At 42.3% G+C, this 15,585-nt stretch overlaps 1 protein-coding gene across 1 annotated transcript; it reads right to left on the bottom strand.

Moving 5' to 3' along the window:
- Window positions 1-5,030: 5,030 nt before the first annotated feature.
- On the bottom strand, window positions 5,031-15,177 carry LOC142075202 (fructose-1,6-bisphosphatase 1). Its single transcript, XM_075136272.1, has 7 exons — window positions 14,936-15,177; window positions 12,168-12,330; window positions 10,339-10,431; window positions 9,180-9,323; window positions 7,800-7,937; window positions 6,433-6,552; window positions 5,031-5,446 (listed from the first exon to the last, which is right to left on the bottom strand). The coding sequence occupies exons 1-7, from the start codon at window positions 15,103-15,105 to the stop codon at window positions 5,255-5,257; spliced, it is 1,020 nt and encodes a 339-aa protein (XP_074992373.1). The 5' UTR covers window positions 15,106-15,177; the 3' UTR covers window positions 5,031-5,254.
- Between the last annotated feature and the right edge of the window lie 408 nt (window positions 15,178-15,585).

Genomic DNA, 15,585 nt, shown 5'->3' with positions numbered 1-15,585 from the left:
ATTGGTCTGCTGCAATCTCATTTTAATGACTTCATTCCTAGGCTATTTGTAATATTATAGGACTTCCATGAATGAGAAGTACTGGTGAAATGTGGCTTGATTGGTTACAAAGTAATTATGTCTTCAATAATTTACAAATTACACTTATCTGATTTAAGCATGTCTGTGTCATAACTCACAAAATGAAATTTTACGTCGACTTTGTTATTATAGTGCAACATGTAAATACAGGTATGTCCAAGTGTGCAATTATACTGCCAGTAATTCCTTACAAGCAATATACTTGGATCACATGATGCTAATGTGAAGGTAGACAGAAATGTCAGGGAACCAGGTACATGCTATCTGGAACATTGGAATTACAGATTTTAATTACAGCACTATCTTCCCACTCAGCTAAGGCAGTAAGAACAATCATATGTTGTAGCCTTCATTGTACTTATCATCAGCAGCACTCTCTTGTTTTTAGGCAGATCTGGAAAGCCCCCAAGCAAAACAAGAAAATCTGGAGTTAAAGAAGAAAAGTTTCATTGAGTTTCATTGTTATCATTCATTTAACCCAAATTACTGCACTAAAATTGTGCCAGGAAGACAGAAACAAAATTCAGTAACAAAACATATACCTAACTTTTTGTTAGGAGGAACTGCAGCTGTAGGCAGAGTTTTGATTTCCCTTTGCATTCCTTTTTTAATCTTTAGCATTTCTTTGGATTTTCTTAAAACCGTCTCTTCACCTATGAACAAGACATTACCTGGAGAATTGTAAAGGGATTTGAATGCTAAGGTTTTCTATTTTGAAACCAGCCTCAAGCAAAGGTCTCAGAGACTGGCAGCACAGAACACTAGCAACAAATAGAAAGACACAGTTCAGTGCTGCTTGCATCCCGTGTGCTTAGCTTTGGGAATGTTTTTCAAGTCTCATTCTAAGGAGGAGGAAGGACTGATGAGCAGAGCTCCTCAGGTGGAACAACAGGCAGATTTTGCACTACGTCCTCTAAGGCAATGGTGGAAGAAGAAAGTGATCTTGAAGATTTCTTTTCCTCTTTTCTGACACTGTGATCTAGTTAAAAGTATACGATACCATTTGCATCATGGGACGAATATTCCAGAGCACTTTTTGGCGGGTTAGGAGACTTTCTTTCTTTGAACAGACTTTGTACAAAACTAACATACGATATATTTAGGGAGCTCTGGGATTAATAGCACATAGTGCTATTAATAAAAGAAGGGGACAGGTTTCACATTATACATGCAAACGGATCTGCTTGCTTAAAGTACAGAGATTACATTTTGCACATTATTTCATCATCATGGCAGATTGTCAGCCTGACCGGTACTAAAATGCTTTTAATGCAAAATCTTTCTACTGTGTAGCTAGAATACCATCGGGATACCCAATCAATTTAGCAAATACGAAATGGGGTGGGGGTTGGCCTATGGCTTCTAACATTTGTCAAAACATCACGTGCAGATCTACTTTACTGTTGATTCCAAGTGATCTTTTACACTGGTCAAAAAGACAAAGTTCAGATCATCTTCTAACAGAAAGTTTGTTTTGGAGTTAGTGGTTCAAAGGGTGTTCTCAGAGCTAAGTCGTCCATTATTTGCCTCTTTCGTTTTTTTTTTTTTTGACTGAAAAATCCCCAAATGCTATTTACAGGTACTGGATACTTTTTGGTATGTATAAAGCACAATGCTTTGAGCTGCTGCTCAAATAACACTCCTTCAATAACTTACACTAATATGTAAAGAACACAGAGTCTGTACCCAAGCTTTCCAGAAATATTGCAGGCAACAGTGAAGCAAGAAGAGAAATAAAAGAATAAAACTTGGATAAAGGCACAAGACTGGGTTGTATGAAAACTTTACCCTGTTTTGATAAATACTGTGATCCCACTGAATGATAAAAACCTGAATTATTAGACTGAATGATTAAGCTACATAAATAATTGCCATTTAATGGGGGGGAGGGGAGAAATCAGATTGTTTCAAAAATGTGTGATGATTCTTCATAAGCCTAAGAACCGCTCAGTAAGATGGGTTGGAACGGCATAGAAAGGTTAAAAAAAGAAATACCTCAATTTGACAGATCTGTGGGAGATTTGCCATCTAATGTAAAGATTACACAAGAGTTCTCATGGATGATTCACACTTCCACTGGCATATAGGCTAGCCGTGTGCCTTAAAACTGACACCTCTTCAAACTGATTTCAAATGTTAGTTGCTTGGATGGCGCCGGCTGAAATTGGAGCCAGCAACCTTTCGCCAAATGCCACAGTTCAGCCTCCGAGCGGGGCAGTGATTAGTAATGCCACGGGGGCTGGAGCTGCACCCTGTGACAAACCGACCCTCCCGCCCCGCCTCGACGCAGAGGGCGAGCTCTGAAAGAATAGTTCTCCCCGCTGGTGGCTACAGAGGGATGCCGTTCAAATGTGGGCTTACATATTTACCGATAGAAAGAAAAACCCAGCTCACAATGTGAAAAATGCTAAGTATAAAATGTCAGCCTACGCCCAAAACCAAAACACTAGCAAACACAGGCAGTATTGCCTTACCTTCTATAACCTTTACCTGCTGCCAGTATGGTGTCTTAAAAATAGATATATACAGCCCAGGGATTCCCAAAGATCCTGAGGGCAGAATACAGCCAAGGAATTACTATAACTAGACAGAAATGGCTGCTGTGGACACTGCCTGTCAAGTTGTGCCAACAGACTAGTGAGGCACTCTAGTCCAAACTGATACATGGAAAGCCAGAGAAAAGCTGTAAGGGCTTCCGACCATCCTCTGCTTAGTGTATTAAATACAAAAATGTGTCCAGCTATGGCTCTGTGGACTGGCCAAATTAAAAACTTAAGGATCTAAAAAAGTTGAGCATGACAACAACAGTCATGCACTTTCCTCTAGGAGCAGCATCCAGAACCTCAGAGAGGTTTAGAGTCCTTTTCAGCATGCTGCCTGCTGTAGCTGATTTAGTGAGCTTGAAGCCTTTAAAAGTGCTATGGGGTATGTGCCAGAGCCAGCAAGCAAGGAGATGCTCGGGATAGGAATATGCAATTCCTTTGGGAAGTGTTTCAGTGTGTGAGGTAGGCATCTCCAGCCACTCCTAGCACCTTCCCTCCTCGTCAAAAACTGAGACACACTTGCTGTTTCTTTCAAAATCACAATGAAAAGACAAAACAGATGCAAGGATTGCATTTTTTTTCTTTTACAAAAGCGAGAGCATGGCCATATCCCAGTGGTCGGCTGCTCACAAGAAGAGGCAGAGGAAGCAGCATAGGTCCTAGCACAAGAAGGAGCAGCCTGTGAAGAGAAGCCTGGGCCACAGGAGTCCCCCAGCACACAGCTGTTCCACTCCCTCTCTGGTTGCACGAAGTCCTCTCCCACGTCGTGGCACAGCGCTCACAGCTCCGGGCAGCCAAACCTCTCCTTCCAGCCTGACCCCCAGACTGGCAGCAAGGGCACCCCGCTGGGAGATGTGGGTTTGAGCCTTCTCCCAGAGGGGAATTAATCAGAAATTAGACAGTATGGTTACTGTTTGTCGGGTGCCTGATTCTGCAGGTGCGTATCAGGCAAAGTATGTAAGCCACGGCCTGCTCGCTTCCCAGAGCAGAGCTTGGCCTACAGAGGGGCCCGATCCTGCGCAGGGCCAGATTTAGGCTCTGAAAAGCGAGTGCACCAGCAGAAGGAGAGCTCAGTGGAGATCTGTCCAAATCCTTTAAGGGCTCGGGTCCCTGAAAGCCCTGTCTTTACTAACAAAGAAATAGCATTTTCCGCAGAAACTAGGCTATTCAGTCCCTGCCAGAAACGCCTTGTCCCCTATCACTTTGGAGAACAGATGCATATCTACACCCATCTAAGGTTTGCCAGCATGCCTCCCAATGCCCCAAACGCAACCTGTGTCAGAACAAGGGCCCCCAGGTATTTTTGTGCGTGAGCCCTCATAGAGCATGCCTTCGCACCATGGCCTCTAGCTTCCCCCACACTCTTTTCTTCTTGTAGAACAAGAAGAACCAAGCTCAGACAGGCCACCTGCACTGAGGTATCCAAAACCCCCAGATGAGCAGGTGCATAGCTCGTGGCACCCAGAGACAGGGGCTCCCAGACCATGGCTTGAGTGAATGCTCAGTGGCACTCTACCCAACAGCGACATCCACGTGTCCCTTAGTTTGAGTTTGGCGATGGTAAATGGGCAGTGAGAAATGTCAAAGACTTGCAGGTTTGGACTGATTCAAAAAGCTTGTGAGCCACGGCCATAAACTGTACCCAGACAGGTGGAGAGCCCATCTAGCTCCCAAGCGCTAATGTCGTGTTCCCAGCAGCATGCTCTGAATCAGCATATTAAATGTCAGGATGCTTTGTGGGGATCTTCGCAACTTAATTCTGCTGGCGCAGCAGAATCCTTTTCCATGATAATGCACACTCCCAAAATAACACAAATAACACCCGGTGGGGGTTGCTAGCAACACATAAGTTCCTTTTTTTCATCAAGCAAGCAGGTTAATTTCTGGCAAATATAGCCAGCTCATCACAGCAGAATGGTACCAACCTGTCTACACATGCTCTTTATCCAATTCAAAATCCACCTCCAAAATGTCATTTTCCAACCTCTGTAACTGGATCTGATAAAGTGCCAACTGGCAATATTGACAGTATGTGTCAGAAGTAACACACACTAACATACGTGTTTCACAAATGTTAACTCTTGGTCAGAATAAGCCCAGACTGAAGTACAATAAGTAACTTCTGGGGCCTAGAAACAACGTGTGAAGGTGTCCACATTAGCATTTATATTTATTGCCAAAGAACTAGACACTGGCCTAGGAAAGGTCACTCACTGTAAGAGGCTGCGAGTCTTTCCCCTGAGACTTTTAGAAGAGGACAGAGCCAGATACTCTGGTGATAGTCTGTACCTTGTCTGAGGAAGTTGAGTCTTCCCCTAGTTATTGAATGCAACACAGTAGTTCCTTGTAGCACAGTGGCTTTTGTGTAACCACAAATGATAAATGAAAAAGCAAACATATTTTCCCTTGCTTTTAATTTTAGTGCTTCCTTTAATGTGATCTTTTAATGCCTTTCATTGCACAGTGCAGTTGCACAAGATTTCACTTTAAAAAAATCTTATGAAAATATGGCTCATTTGCTTTCTTGCTACAGACGTCAGGCAGTTCAGTCTTGCAGTACTGCAGCGTGTTCTTTGGTTGAGCTGTAAGGCATTTCTTCCCATCTGCACAGTGACTGCAGCAAGCTTTCTTTACTTAGCTGAATGCTTCTTGACTATCTCAAGGTACTCCTTCACATCATCAGGAGATCCCAAGACAATCGGCACTCTTTGGTGGATATCCTCAGGCACTATGTCTAGTATTGCTTGATGTCCGGTTGTTGCTATTCCCCCAGCCTTCTCAATAACAAACGCCATAGGATTGCATTCGTAGAGTAGTCTCAGCTAGAAGACAAAAATCAAAATGGCAATCGTCAGCCCAGGCAATGCTGAGAATCACGGAATGTACGTATATTTGGCATTTGATTTAAAACCAATCAACACTCCAAGTACTCCATATTTCATATAAACTTTGACTCAAGAATGAAATTGTGTTCTTTTAAGCAGAACACTGGATTTGCCTAATATGAGTGCTTTCTCCATATCTCATGTTTGCATTGTGCTCTTTACACAGAGATAAAGCTCGTATGTAAGACACAACCTTTAACAAGGCAGCAGACCACGTAGGCCTGTGTGAAAAGAAAGAAAAACACTGGCCCTGAGTGTGCCATTAGGTTTCTCTAATGAATAACTGCATCTTATCTGCAACCTGAAGCAATAATTTATGGACAATTACAAAACAGATGAAAGGTCTTTGCTGAATAAACAGTCCTCTTGTCAGCCTCTAAGTGTGTGACCTTCCCCGAGTGACTGTCGTCCTGGCAGAGGCAGCCAGGCATAGTTCCTCCAGATGAGGCCAGTGTTACCAAGTACAAGATGCAGGTGGTTTTCTCTTTGGCAGAGCATCTAGTAAGGGGCGCACTACATTTAGGCTTCTTACATCCTAGCTTGTAATAGGAATCTCAGGGTAATGTGGGTTGTTTCCTCTGCTTTGAAATGTTTCGCTTGGTTGGGGCCAGCGCGCTTTGGGCTGAGATGGTACAGAGAAGCCTGTTTGAACAGCACATCCTCTGGTACATTGCATAATCTGAATATGTTTGGGAATAAAGAGAAGTCAGTACAGTTGAAACAGGTTAGCAGCAGCCCTAAGATAGGGCTGACAACAGGTTGCTGTCACTCGTGACAGCGTGCAAGGGGTGGCCATACCCACACACCAGTGATGCAAGCTACCAAATTACGAAAAACATGTTCTGCAGTCAAAATACTGATCTGTCATAGTGAAATATCTAGATAATGTAACATTTTCTATAATTGGGCTTATTCAGGTTTACCTTTCCTTTGGGACTTTTGGAGTTAGCAGGATACAGAAAGATTCCTCCATACACCAGCGTGCGATGCACATCAGCCACCATAGATCCTATGTATCTCCCACCATACGGTGAACTGCCATCCTACAGAAAAACATATAAGTAAATGTAACTTTTGAGCACATCAGGGTAATCTTCCCCCACCCCCCTTAGTAGTCCTAACATCTAACTCCTCCATATTGTGATTCATTGATAATATTCAAAATAGTTTTGGAGAAAATTTCAGTTTCCCCCTCATTTTCTAATTGGGAAAATCCAAGGAAAAGGACGGAGAGAAGATTTCAGCATAGACGAGTGGTAGTGCCAATAATAGAAAATTAATCCCAGCTCTCCATCAGTGCTCTAACCCCTGGAAAATTCTGCATTTTTAGTAGCAAAAAGATCAAGTGCTAGGAATTGATGTTGGGGTTTTTTCTTTTGTAGCAGAAAAAAATATCAAGGAGCAAAAGAAGTTATTTTTCCTACTTCTTCTATCCATTTTTGCCAGCTTGTACAACTTTCTTGGTACAAAAAAGTTAATAGTTGACTACTGATATTATTTCCTTATTATACTGCAGAGAGTACATTTTAATATCTAAATAAACAACACCTTAAGCCTGGCACGATGCCAGATGAAAACACCAGTCTTTGTTCAAAGCAAGATCAGGAAGTCAAGAAGGGACACAAACACTTAACAACAGTAAATATTCACACTTCATTGTCGACGTAATAACTGCGGCGATGACAGGCGTAAGGCATGAGAACAGACATGATTTTTACGGGCAGAGCTTCAGGCCTCCTGACACCAGGAAACTGCACGACCACAAAGTGGACCCTGAAACTAGACTAGCTTTTCAAGTGAGAAGCCCCCTCAGGACCCAGCCTGTGCTACCACTGAGCAATGACCCGCGGCCATGCCCACTCGGCTCTCCGTCTACTCGGACGCTGCAGTGAGGAAGCAGCAATCTAACACACGTGTCGATCAAATTTCTTCATCACCAGATGAGACTTCCTCTCTACTCGACTACCAAATGCCCAGTTTTGCCTCCAGCACCATTACTCAGGACCCCAGCCAGGAAGGAAGATTAAAAAAAAAAAAAAAAAAAGAAGAAAAAAAAAGAAAGAAAGGAACAAAAAATATGAAAGAGGTGCAGTGCGATACTGAAGGATGGTGAAATATCTGGTCACATCAACTGCTGCTCTAATTATCAGTCCTACATGAAGATACATTTTAAATAGACAAGAAAGGAAAACAAGCTCTGAACAGTGCATGAGACAGTGATTGATCGTCAAGTTGGAAATTATGAGTTTTGCTTGTCATCAGAAAGTTTCTCTTAAACAGGGTCTTTTACCTCAGGGAATTTCTTCTTTTTGAGATACTCTGTGACTGCAGGATCAAAGTATTTAGCATAGCCCTCATTGAGACTGTAGATATTTCCCTTCTTTTTGATTTTCACATCCCTATCCACCAAAATGAATTCTCCAATTGCCTAACAATAAGAAAGAAAAACAATTTGTTAACGTTAATTTCTCATTTATTTACAAGCCAAGGCAAAAACCAATCACACACACAAAAAATTTACTACAGCCGCCACTTTCTTTAATAATTCAGTACCTACGAAAAAGTGGCTATTTGCAGTCTAGATGTGAAGTGTTTTGTTTATCCATAAAACACAGACAGAGCATGAATCCTAGGGTCATGCAAGCTTCTTCATACTACCATTCCCAGCTCTCTATCACTTTTCTATGCCAAAAAATCCTGTTGCCTGTAAAGATATTTAGCTCTCCGCTTTTTTGCTAGGCTTACAATAAAAGTACAGCTCTGAGGAGTTTGAAAACTGAGAGTGCCGGTTGAAGCAATGCATAAACATCTTCAAATAGCTGTCGATATTAATAAATTCCAGTTCGTCTTAGCTTGGGCTAACTGGAAGCCTGGAGTCAAGAGAGCCAACCTCTGTAACCAAGGGCTGGTCTGTTTAGTTTTCACTAAGTAAATTTCCAAGTTAGTGCTAAAAATAAACAAAATAACATGCACGCATGCTCAAAGTTAAATCTGCTATCTGAATATAGACAAAAATACATGCAGCTACTTAAGCCTGTTACTTAACAGGGAGCACCAAGTTCTATTTCCTGCTGCTTGACTACTGCAAATTCTAAAAATTTAATACTGGCAGGTGGCACAGCCTGACTAACTGGTTACAAAAAAACCAGGTCACTAAAGCAAACTACTTTCTGCTATGATCAATATGACTTTTATTTTAAAACTCATACGGTCAATGCGTGCTAGAACATCAAACACACCCACACACGTCACTTACTCTTTTACACATCATGGTGGGATCTGAAAATACAGAAGAAGATTAAATATTTCTGCTTCTCTGGTTTACTAAGGTCCTAGCATTAAGGAAAAAACAAACAAGTCTTAAAGGGCATTCTGCATTGCAGAAAACAGCTCATTTTAAATATCACATGATTTGGCACATGCTGTATATTTGCTTCACTGACTCGGCTGTCTTCCCGTTGTTGAATCACAGATAGCACTGCTGCAGCGGGCAGGCAGAATGCAAAAATCTCTTGACATTATTGCTGATGGGTTATTAAGTGTACTTCATTTCTCCACGTTAGCTTGAAAATCCCTCCTTTGTGTGATTTTTTTTTGGCGACAAACGGTTCTTATGGACAGTACCTTGTTATACCTAATAAAGGAACAAAGAAACAGAAGACATTCTCACCGGATCCAGCATGAAACAGTTGACACCTCCAGCAGAAGTGGCCAGTACCAGCATTGTGGCACTCCCATAGAGAGCATAACCAGCTGCCACAAGATTACGCCCGGGTTGTAAAGCATCTTTCCCAGAAGGTTCATCAGGGGACACCTAGAATAAGAAGGAGCATAGTCAACTTTACTTCATTTCTACAGTTGGTACGTAACTGGATTCTCTGGGATAGGGACGGTCTTCTACTCCATATCCATGCATGAGGTGGCACAAATGCTTCCATGATCCACAAGTGAGATTCCTAGTGGATGCACTAATACAAATTATATGGAGGAAACAAACACATTGATCTAGAAATGCTCTTGTATAAGCCTAGCTGGAATGCAGGAAACAGGAAAGGATTAAGGAGATAATATAGACCTGTGTACCTCCTTGCAGGTGATGATGAACACAGCTCAGAGGAAAACTCCGAGGCACAGTTGAAAAGCACGCAATGAAATATGACTCACGGAGTTCACAGCTGATCAAAAATACTTGGCATTTTTTTGTTTTCTTTTGCTTCATACAAAAATGAAGTTGAAAATAGTTACTTTGGGATGTATGACAACATACAAAAGATGATTGAAATGGACAGTTGGGTGTGTTTTATCTGACTTACTTTTTCCCCCATCTTGTGACACGTAAGTCCGGTATTTCAAGCTCCTTCAGACAAGGTTTTTGCCTTTCAAAGTGAATTAGACACTTCAAATGCACATGCCATGTTTCAGCTCTGGTTTGTGTTTGAAGCCTGTCCTCAGGCTAACAGGACTATTAGTACAGAGAACAAGAAAACCTGAAAACACATTCCCCAAGTAGATGACAACCACGTCTCAACACAAATATTCATGAAATCTAAAACCTGATATTTTTTGTAAGGGATAATTCCTTTAGCTGGCTAATATCAGCCAGGCTTCCATGCACATATAGGTACCTCATCTTCTAAGAGAGTAATGCAGATCCCTTACAAATATTTTATACAAGTGTCTGTGAAATAGCAGATTTAACTTAAAGCTGGTCCTGAAAGTCTCTTCCACAAACAAGTTTAGTTAGATTTTATTAAGCCTTCATGTGCAATTATATTTCATCAAAAGGTGCACAATAATAGTTTTTCCTCTCCTACATGAAAGCAGTTTACCTTTCTATAGATGGCAAAGATGGTCCCAATGGAAACAAGGCAGTCAATGTTCGATGAGCCATCTAGAGGGTCTATGCAGACTATGTATTTACCCTAGAAAATAAAACAGAGGGAACTAGATTAGTGACATTATTTACCCACTTCCCCCAAATAAAAATACTTCAGAAGGTAAATTTTCTCAGAGTCTTTCAAAGCAAGAAAAACTAAAAGGCTTTTATAGATTATAAAGGAAAGGAATTAAAATGTTAGAAATTCTTTGGCCCAGGTTTCATTCTTGATTACAACTGTGTGATTTGTGGCACAGCAGAAGCTGGGAAATCTTTAAAGTAAGCAATAGATGATGAGATGGAAAAGGTGAAGTTTTCCTATGCAATTTTTAATGTAAAAAAAAAAAAAGCGGTAGTTTTTCATTATTAGTTTAGCTTCATCTATTTAACTAATGCTGATCCATTTTGATAGACATCCTGGAATATCTACCATGTAGGCTACACTTTCTCATCTCTAACAAAATGGCCTTCTGAGTTATAAAGAAAAAGACAAATGAAGATCAGCCTTTTTCACGTAGCGCTAGAATTAGAGAGGTTAAAAAGGCCTTTAACAGCTGACATTCATAAACTATGCATTTCACTTTACTGCACGTTCTGCTTTAAACTCCGTAATGAAACTCTGTGCTCTGAATTAACAGCTGCTTAGAAATTACCTTAGCCAGGCTGTGGTCTTATCCTGGGTTTTGGGGGTTTTTCACCCCCCAAAAAAGAATGGTCCCTGCCTGTTGCTGTATTACGGATTCCTGTAGCTACGGGAAATTGCCAGTACAGGAAAAACAGTTGAATCAACTGCACTTTTTAAATAGCTTGTTTTCCCCTTATTTTATCCACAGTCATTTTAATAATCACGTGTAACAACAGTGTGTGTTTATTCGCTTTTCGTTTGATTTCACTCTGCATGCCAGAAACTTACTTAAGTCCAGCAATGCTCTACTCTGGGTAGGAATTCTGATAAAAACACCATATTAGCTCACATTTAGTTTAGAAAAGCATCAACACTGAGCCTCCCTCAGTGATCTTTGAGGATTGTATTTGTTCAGCTCTAAAGCAATCTTTGTTCATTCAATGCCCATAAAATCAATTTTGAAGATTTCTCAACAGGAAGAGAAAGAAAGAACAGCTTTGACAAAGCAAATGTTATTATATGTTCTAAATTATGTTTTAGTTATTTGTTTTCGCTAAATTTTTACTCAGATTTTTACACGACCACACCAAAATACTAGCTAAGAAAAAGGAACTATCACTCAACAAGTGCAGGCAGACTTGTGAATATAAATAATAATAAATTATAAATAAATAAAAGTTATTTTTGTTTCATTGTTGCTAAGTCTTTTATAAGCTTCAAGGAGAATTTGCCTGAGTTAAAGAACTCAAGATTTGACCTTCACAGAACAGCTCCTCAGTGTCCTGCTGAGCAGGCCACTTTACAAAAAGGCTTGACTGATTCAGAGCCCAGTTCCAGAGATCAGATGGGATAAACAAGAAATAAGTTTCCTCTACAATTAGGAAACGGTGGCAAAAAAAGAAGGTGGGGAGGAAGAACAGAGAAAAAAAAAAAAAAAACAATAAACATCAGTCTCGAGAGCAGAAATAACAGAAAGGACAAATGTTGACTGACACTGTCTCCACCTGTCCCCCTCCCTGCCCCCCCCCTTCATTTGCCAATATAGAAAAGTACGTTTTCTGAAATTTTTAGCGCAGTTTCAGTTTCTCAGATCTGAAGCAGTACACCTGTAAAGGCTGATTTGAAATCAAGCAGGGAGAACCTTTAAATCTACTAACCCTTTTTTCAGTTTCCACTATCACAGCATCTTTGTTTTCTTCTGACACGATAACACATGTACTGAAGGATGACTTGAGCATGTTAATCACCAGGTCATTGGAAAGGATGTCCAACTTCTTTACTTGATCTCCTGTCACATTGGTAGACCCAGCAATTCCATAGCTACAGCAATGGCAAGAGAGAGCATTTCGTGAGAATGGGGCACTAAAGCTCCCTGTTTCTGGCAGCCTTATATTTGTAAAACTTCTTGTAAACAGCACTTCTGGATGATACCTCGGTTCACGAAGCCTGTTTTTTACATAATATCCAGTGGATTCTTGCTGACATTGATCTTGATTGTCAAGCATTGTCATCCTGATGACATTGTCATCTTGATGACATTGCTGACATTCCTGCTAACATCAGCTGTGGTGGCAAATCTAGAAGACACTGAACATGAGGAGCACAAAACAAGGAATCACCTTTCAATAGTCCCTAAACTATAGGCTAACTTAGCCAGGGCAGGCTGTGAAGGTGGAATTACAATAACTGTGTAATTTAATGAGCTCTTAGCTTTAAGACCTAAATATTGCCCCTGAATCCTGGGCTATGATATTATAGTTGCATACCCTAAAAGCTAAGACTTCACTAGAAACTTATACTTAAAAAGTAACAATGAAACTGATGATGCTAGTTATGCTGTGTAATTTGCTCCTGGTTAGCAACATGATGTACAAATTGCAGTAGGAACACTTTGCTCACAGATAAATTAACATTTTTATGGTTCAATGTTTTCAGTTTTGATTTTAAGTAGTAAACATTTCCTTGGGAGTAAAACTGAGAAATACAAACACAAATAAAACCCTGCGAGCTAATCAGAATCAAACCGTCTGGCATCAGGAAGTACCAGGAGACCTTGTGATAGGTGATTTCGAAAGCATGCAAAACAGAGGGAGGGGAAGTTTAGCTCTTAGAAAAGGAAAACAATCGCCAGCTCTGCATACATTCAGATGACTCCTATGTACTTCATCTTCGATTCATTGATTAGGCCGAATACTTTCGAATATTTCACATTTTTGTAATAATGCTGAACACACTGTTTTGAATGTACTGCATTTATTCAGTTTAATGCATGAGACAAAGAAAAAGACCTGGCATAATTCTCTGTCTTTCTCTCTGCTACAGGGGCTTGAACATTTTTCTGCAAGTGTGAAAGTGCTTTTAGAAAACAATGTTCTTGAACACCATGCTTGTAAGCGGAGGCACAAGTCCTCACCCTCAGAGCAAAAACTCCGTACGGCCAGCAGCTACAGCTCTCATACCTCCTCTGTTGGGGAGTCCCGGGAGGGGACGGCAGGGTGCTCTGCGCAGAGCCTGCAGCTGGGAAGGGACTGTGGCTTCCCCAGCTGTTCTGCACCTCCGCTGCTGGGCAGCACTGAGCATACAGCTGAGCCTGGGGACGACCCAACGAAATGGGCCCCGGCAATCCCTACTTGTTCACATTCCCCAACAGCCAAGCAAAATCCCACCACTGGTGATAAAACACAGTCCCACAGTGGGAGGTGCACTGTTCGGGTAGGCTCACAAGTCCAAAGCAGGCTATCCCAGCACTGGTGGAGAGTCAAATCCACCGTAGGGGATCAGAAGGCAAGGCTATCAGCACAGGTATCAAACCTGTGGGCAGCAGTCAACAGACATACATGTAGGACACATAACGAATGGGACCTTAGACTGTTACAAATGAGGTCACACACGGGAAACCCTGGTCTTTACTGACAGACACAGGAGGCACATGAAAGGGCTAGCACATAGTGATTAAAAAACTATCACTGTTATATAAAGTCTGAAGTCAAGACAGAGAAAAATAGTTCAAATATATTTAAAGCAGAGGATTTTTATTCTCTCTCGCAGTTGCTTCTACTTTACTAACTTCACTCACTAAAGTTTTTCAGCTCTCTGATACATTTTGTAATAAATGTTACTCTGTATTGCTAGAAGCCTTTTGCTTATTATATTTTCCTCTACATGGTTTGTAGAGGCAAATTCATTTTCTCTCTCCTACATTTTCCATTATGTAATGAAGCAGCCCATGTCTAAAGGCCTGATCAGCATACAATTTGGCCTATCAACAATACGCAAAATACTTAGGAGGATTAGATACCTACAACCAGTTTTAGTTATTTAACATTTCAAGAGCTCTAATTTCCTTCTGATGCATCTCCAGAGCAACTCCCCACTGACTGGCTGACTACAGACACTACTGCTCCTAACCAGTGCTCTTTCTAAAAGCCTTAGACATCCAATGCTTCATAGAGAAACTCAAGTTGCTATGATGCAGTATGAAAAAAACCCCACTGAATTTGATTAAACGCCTCACAGCATAAAATGCTGCTTTGATATTAAGCTACTGACCACAATGAGCAATAATACAGCCATATTTTGACAGGCTTTGTCTGTTCGTTTGGTCTTCTAGTTCAAAGCACCCAAACCTGCTGAGAGTTTGCATGAAGGTCTATCGGCAGCAGACATCTGTCAAAGACTGCATGCCTTGTATTATTAAAAAGTCATAGGATCCATTTCACATGAGAAAATCAAGACTCCAAGATGCTAAAGGAGTTAGTGCAAGGGGGGGGGGGGGGGGGGGTGGATGCAACACCACTCACACGCCTTTCGGGTGATACCCCCCATCCCCATCCCCACCACCCCGGCGGCGGCAGGATCCGCGGGGATGCGGGGAGGTGTGGGATGCTACCGGTGCTCCCACCCCTCCCGGCATCCCGGGACTCACAGGTTGGCGATGCCCGCTTTACGGACGGCGGTGGAGATGGCTTTGATGGCCGTGCAGAGGGAGTTGAGGAGCTGCGTGAACTCCCCGGTGCCTTTCGCCCGCCTGCCTTCCTCCATCACGAAGCGGGTCATGGTGATGACATTGGTGTCGAAAGCGGAGCGGTCCGTCATGGTGGCGGCGGCGGGAGAGTGGGGTGGCAGCCGTCGCCGCCGCCACTAGCCTCGGTGGGGCGTGGCCGGGGCGTGGCCGGGGCGTGGCCAGGGGCGGGGGTAGACGGCGAGAGCCCGGGGCGGGAGTACCCCGGCTGTCACCGCCTCCCCCCGGCCCGCCACCCCCCCATCCCTCCGGGACGGAGGAAGGCGGGAATGAAGATGAGGATGAGGAGAGGGGCCCCACCCCACCTTCCCCCCGGCCCCCCTAAAATAACCCTGCAAACATCCTTTATTTTACCAAAGCGTGCCTCATTCCCATGCACTGGGGGAATGTTTGAGGCATCATCCGGTATATGAATGGCACAGAAAGTAAATCGAGACACGGGTCGTGGTAGCTGTTAGTGTTTGCAGTGCTCGCTTCAATGCTCATGCTCCTGAAAACATGCCCAAAAACTCAGAAGTCCGCTTTGTTTCACCCCCCAATTGCAAAACTCCGAG

This window comes from Calonectris borealis, chromosome Z (genome assembly GCF_964195595.1).
Source record: "Calonectris borealis chromosome Z, bCalBor7.hap1.2, whole genome shotgun sequence".
In the NCBI taxonomy this organism is placed as follows: domain Eukaryota; kingdom Metazoa; phylum Chordata; class Aves; order Procellariiformes; family Procellariidae; genus Calonectris; species Calonectris borealis.
The sequence above is the reverse complement of the archived record's forward strand: the minus strand, read 5'-3'. Positions and strand labels throughout refer to the sequence as shown.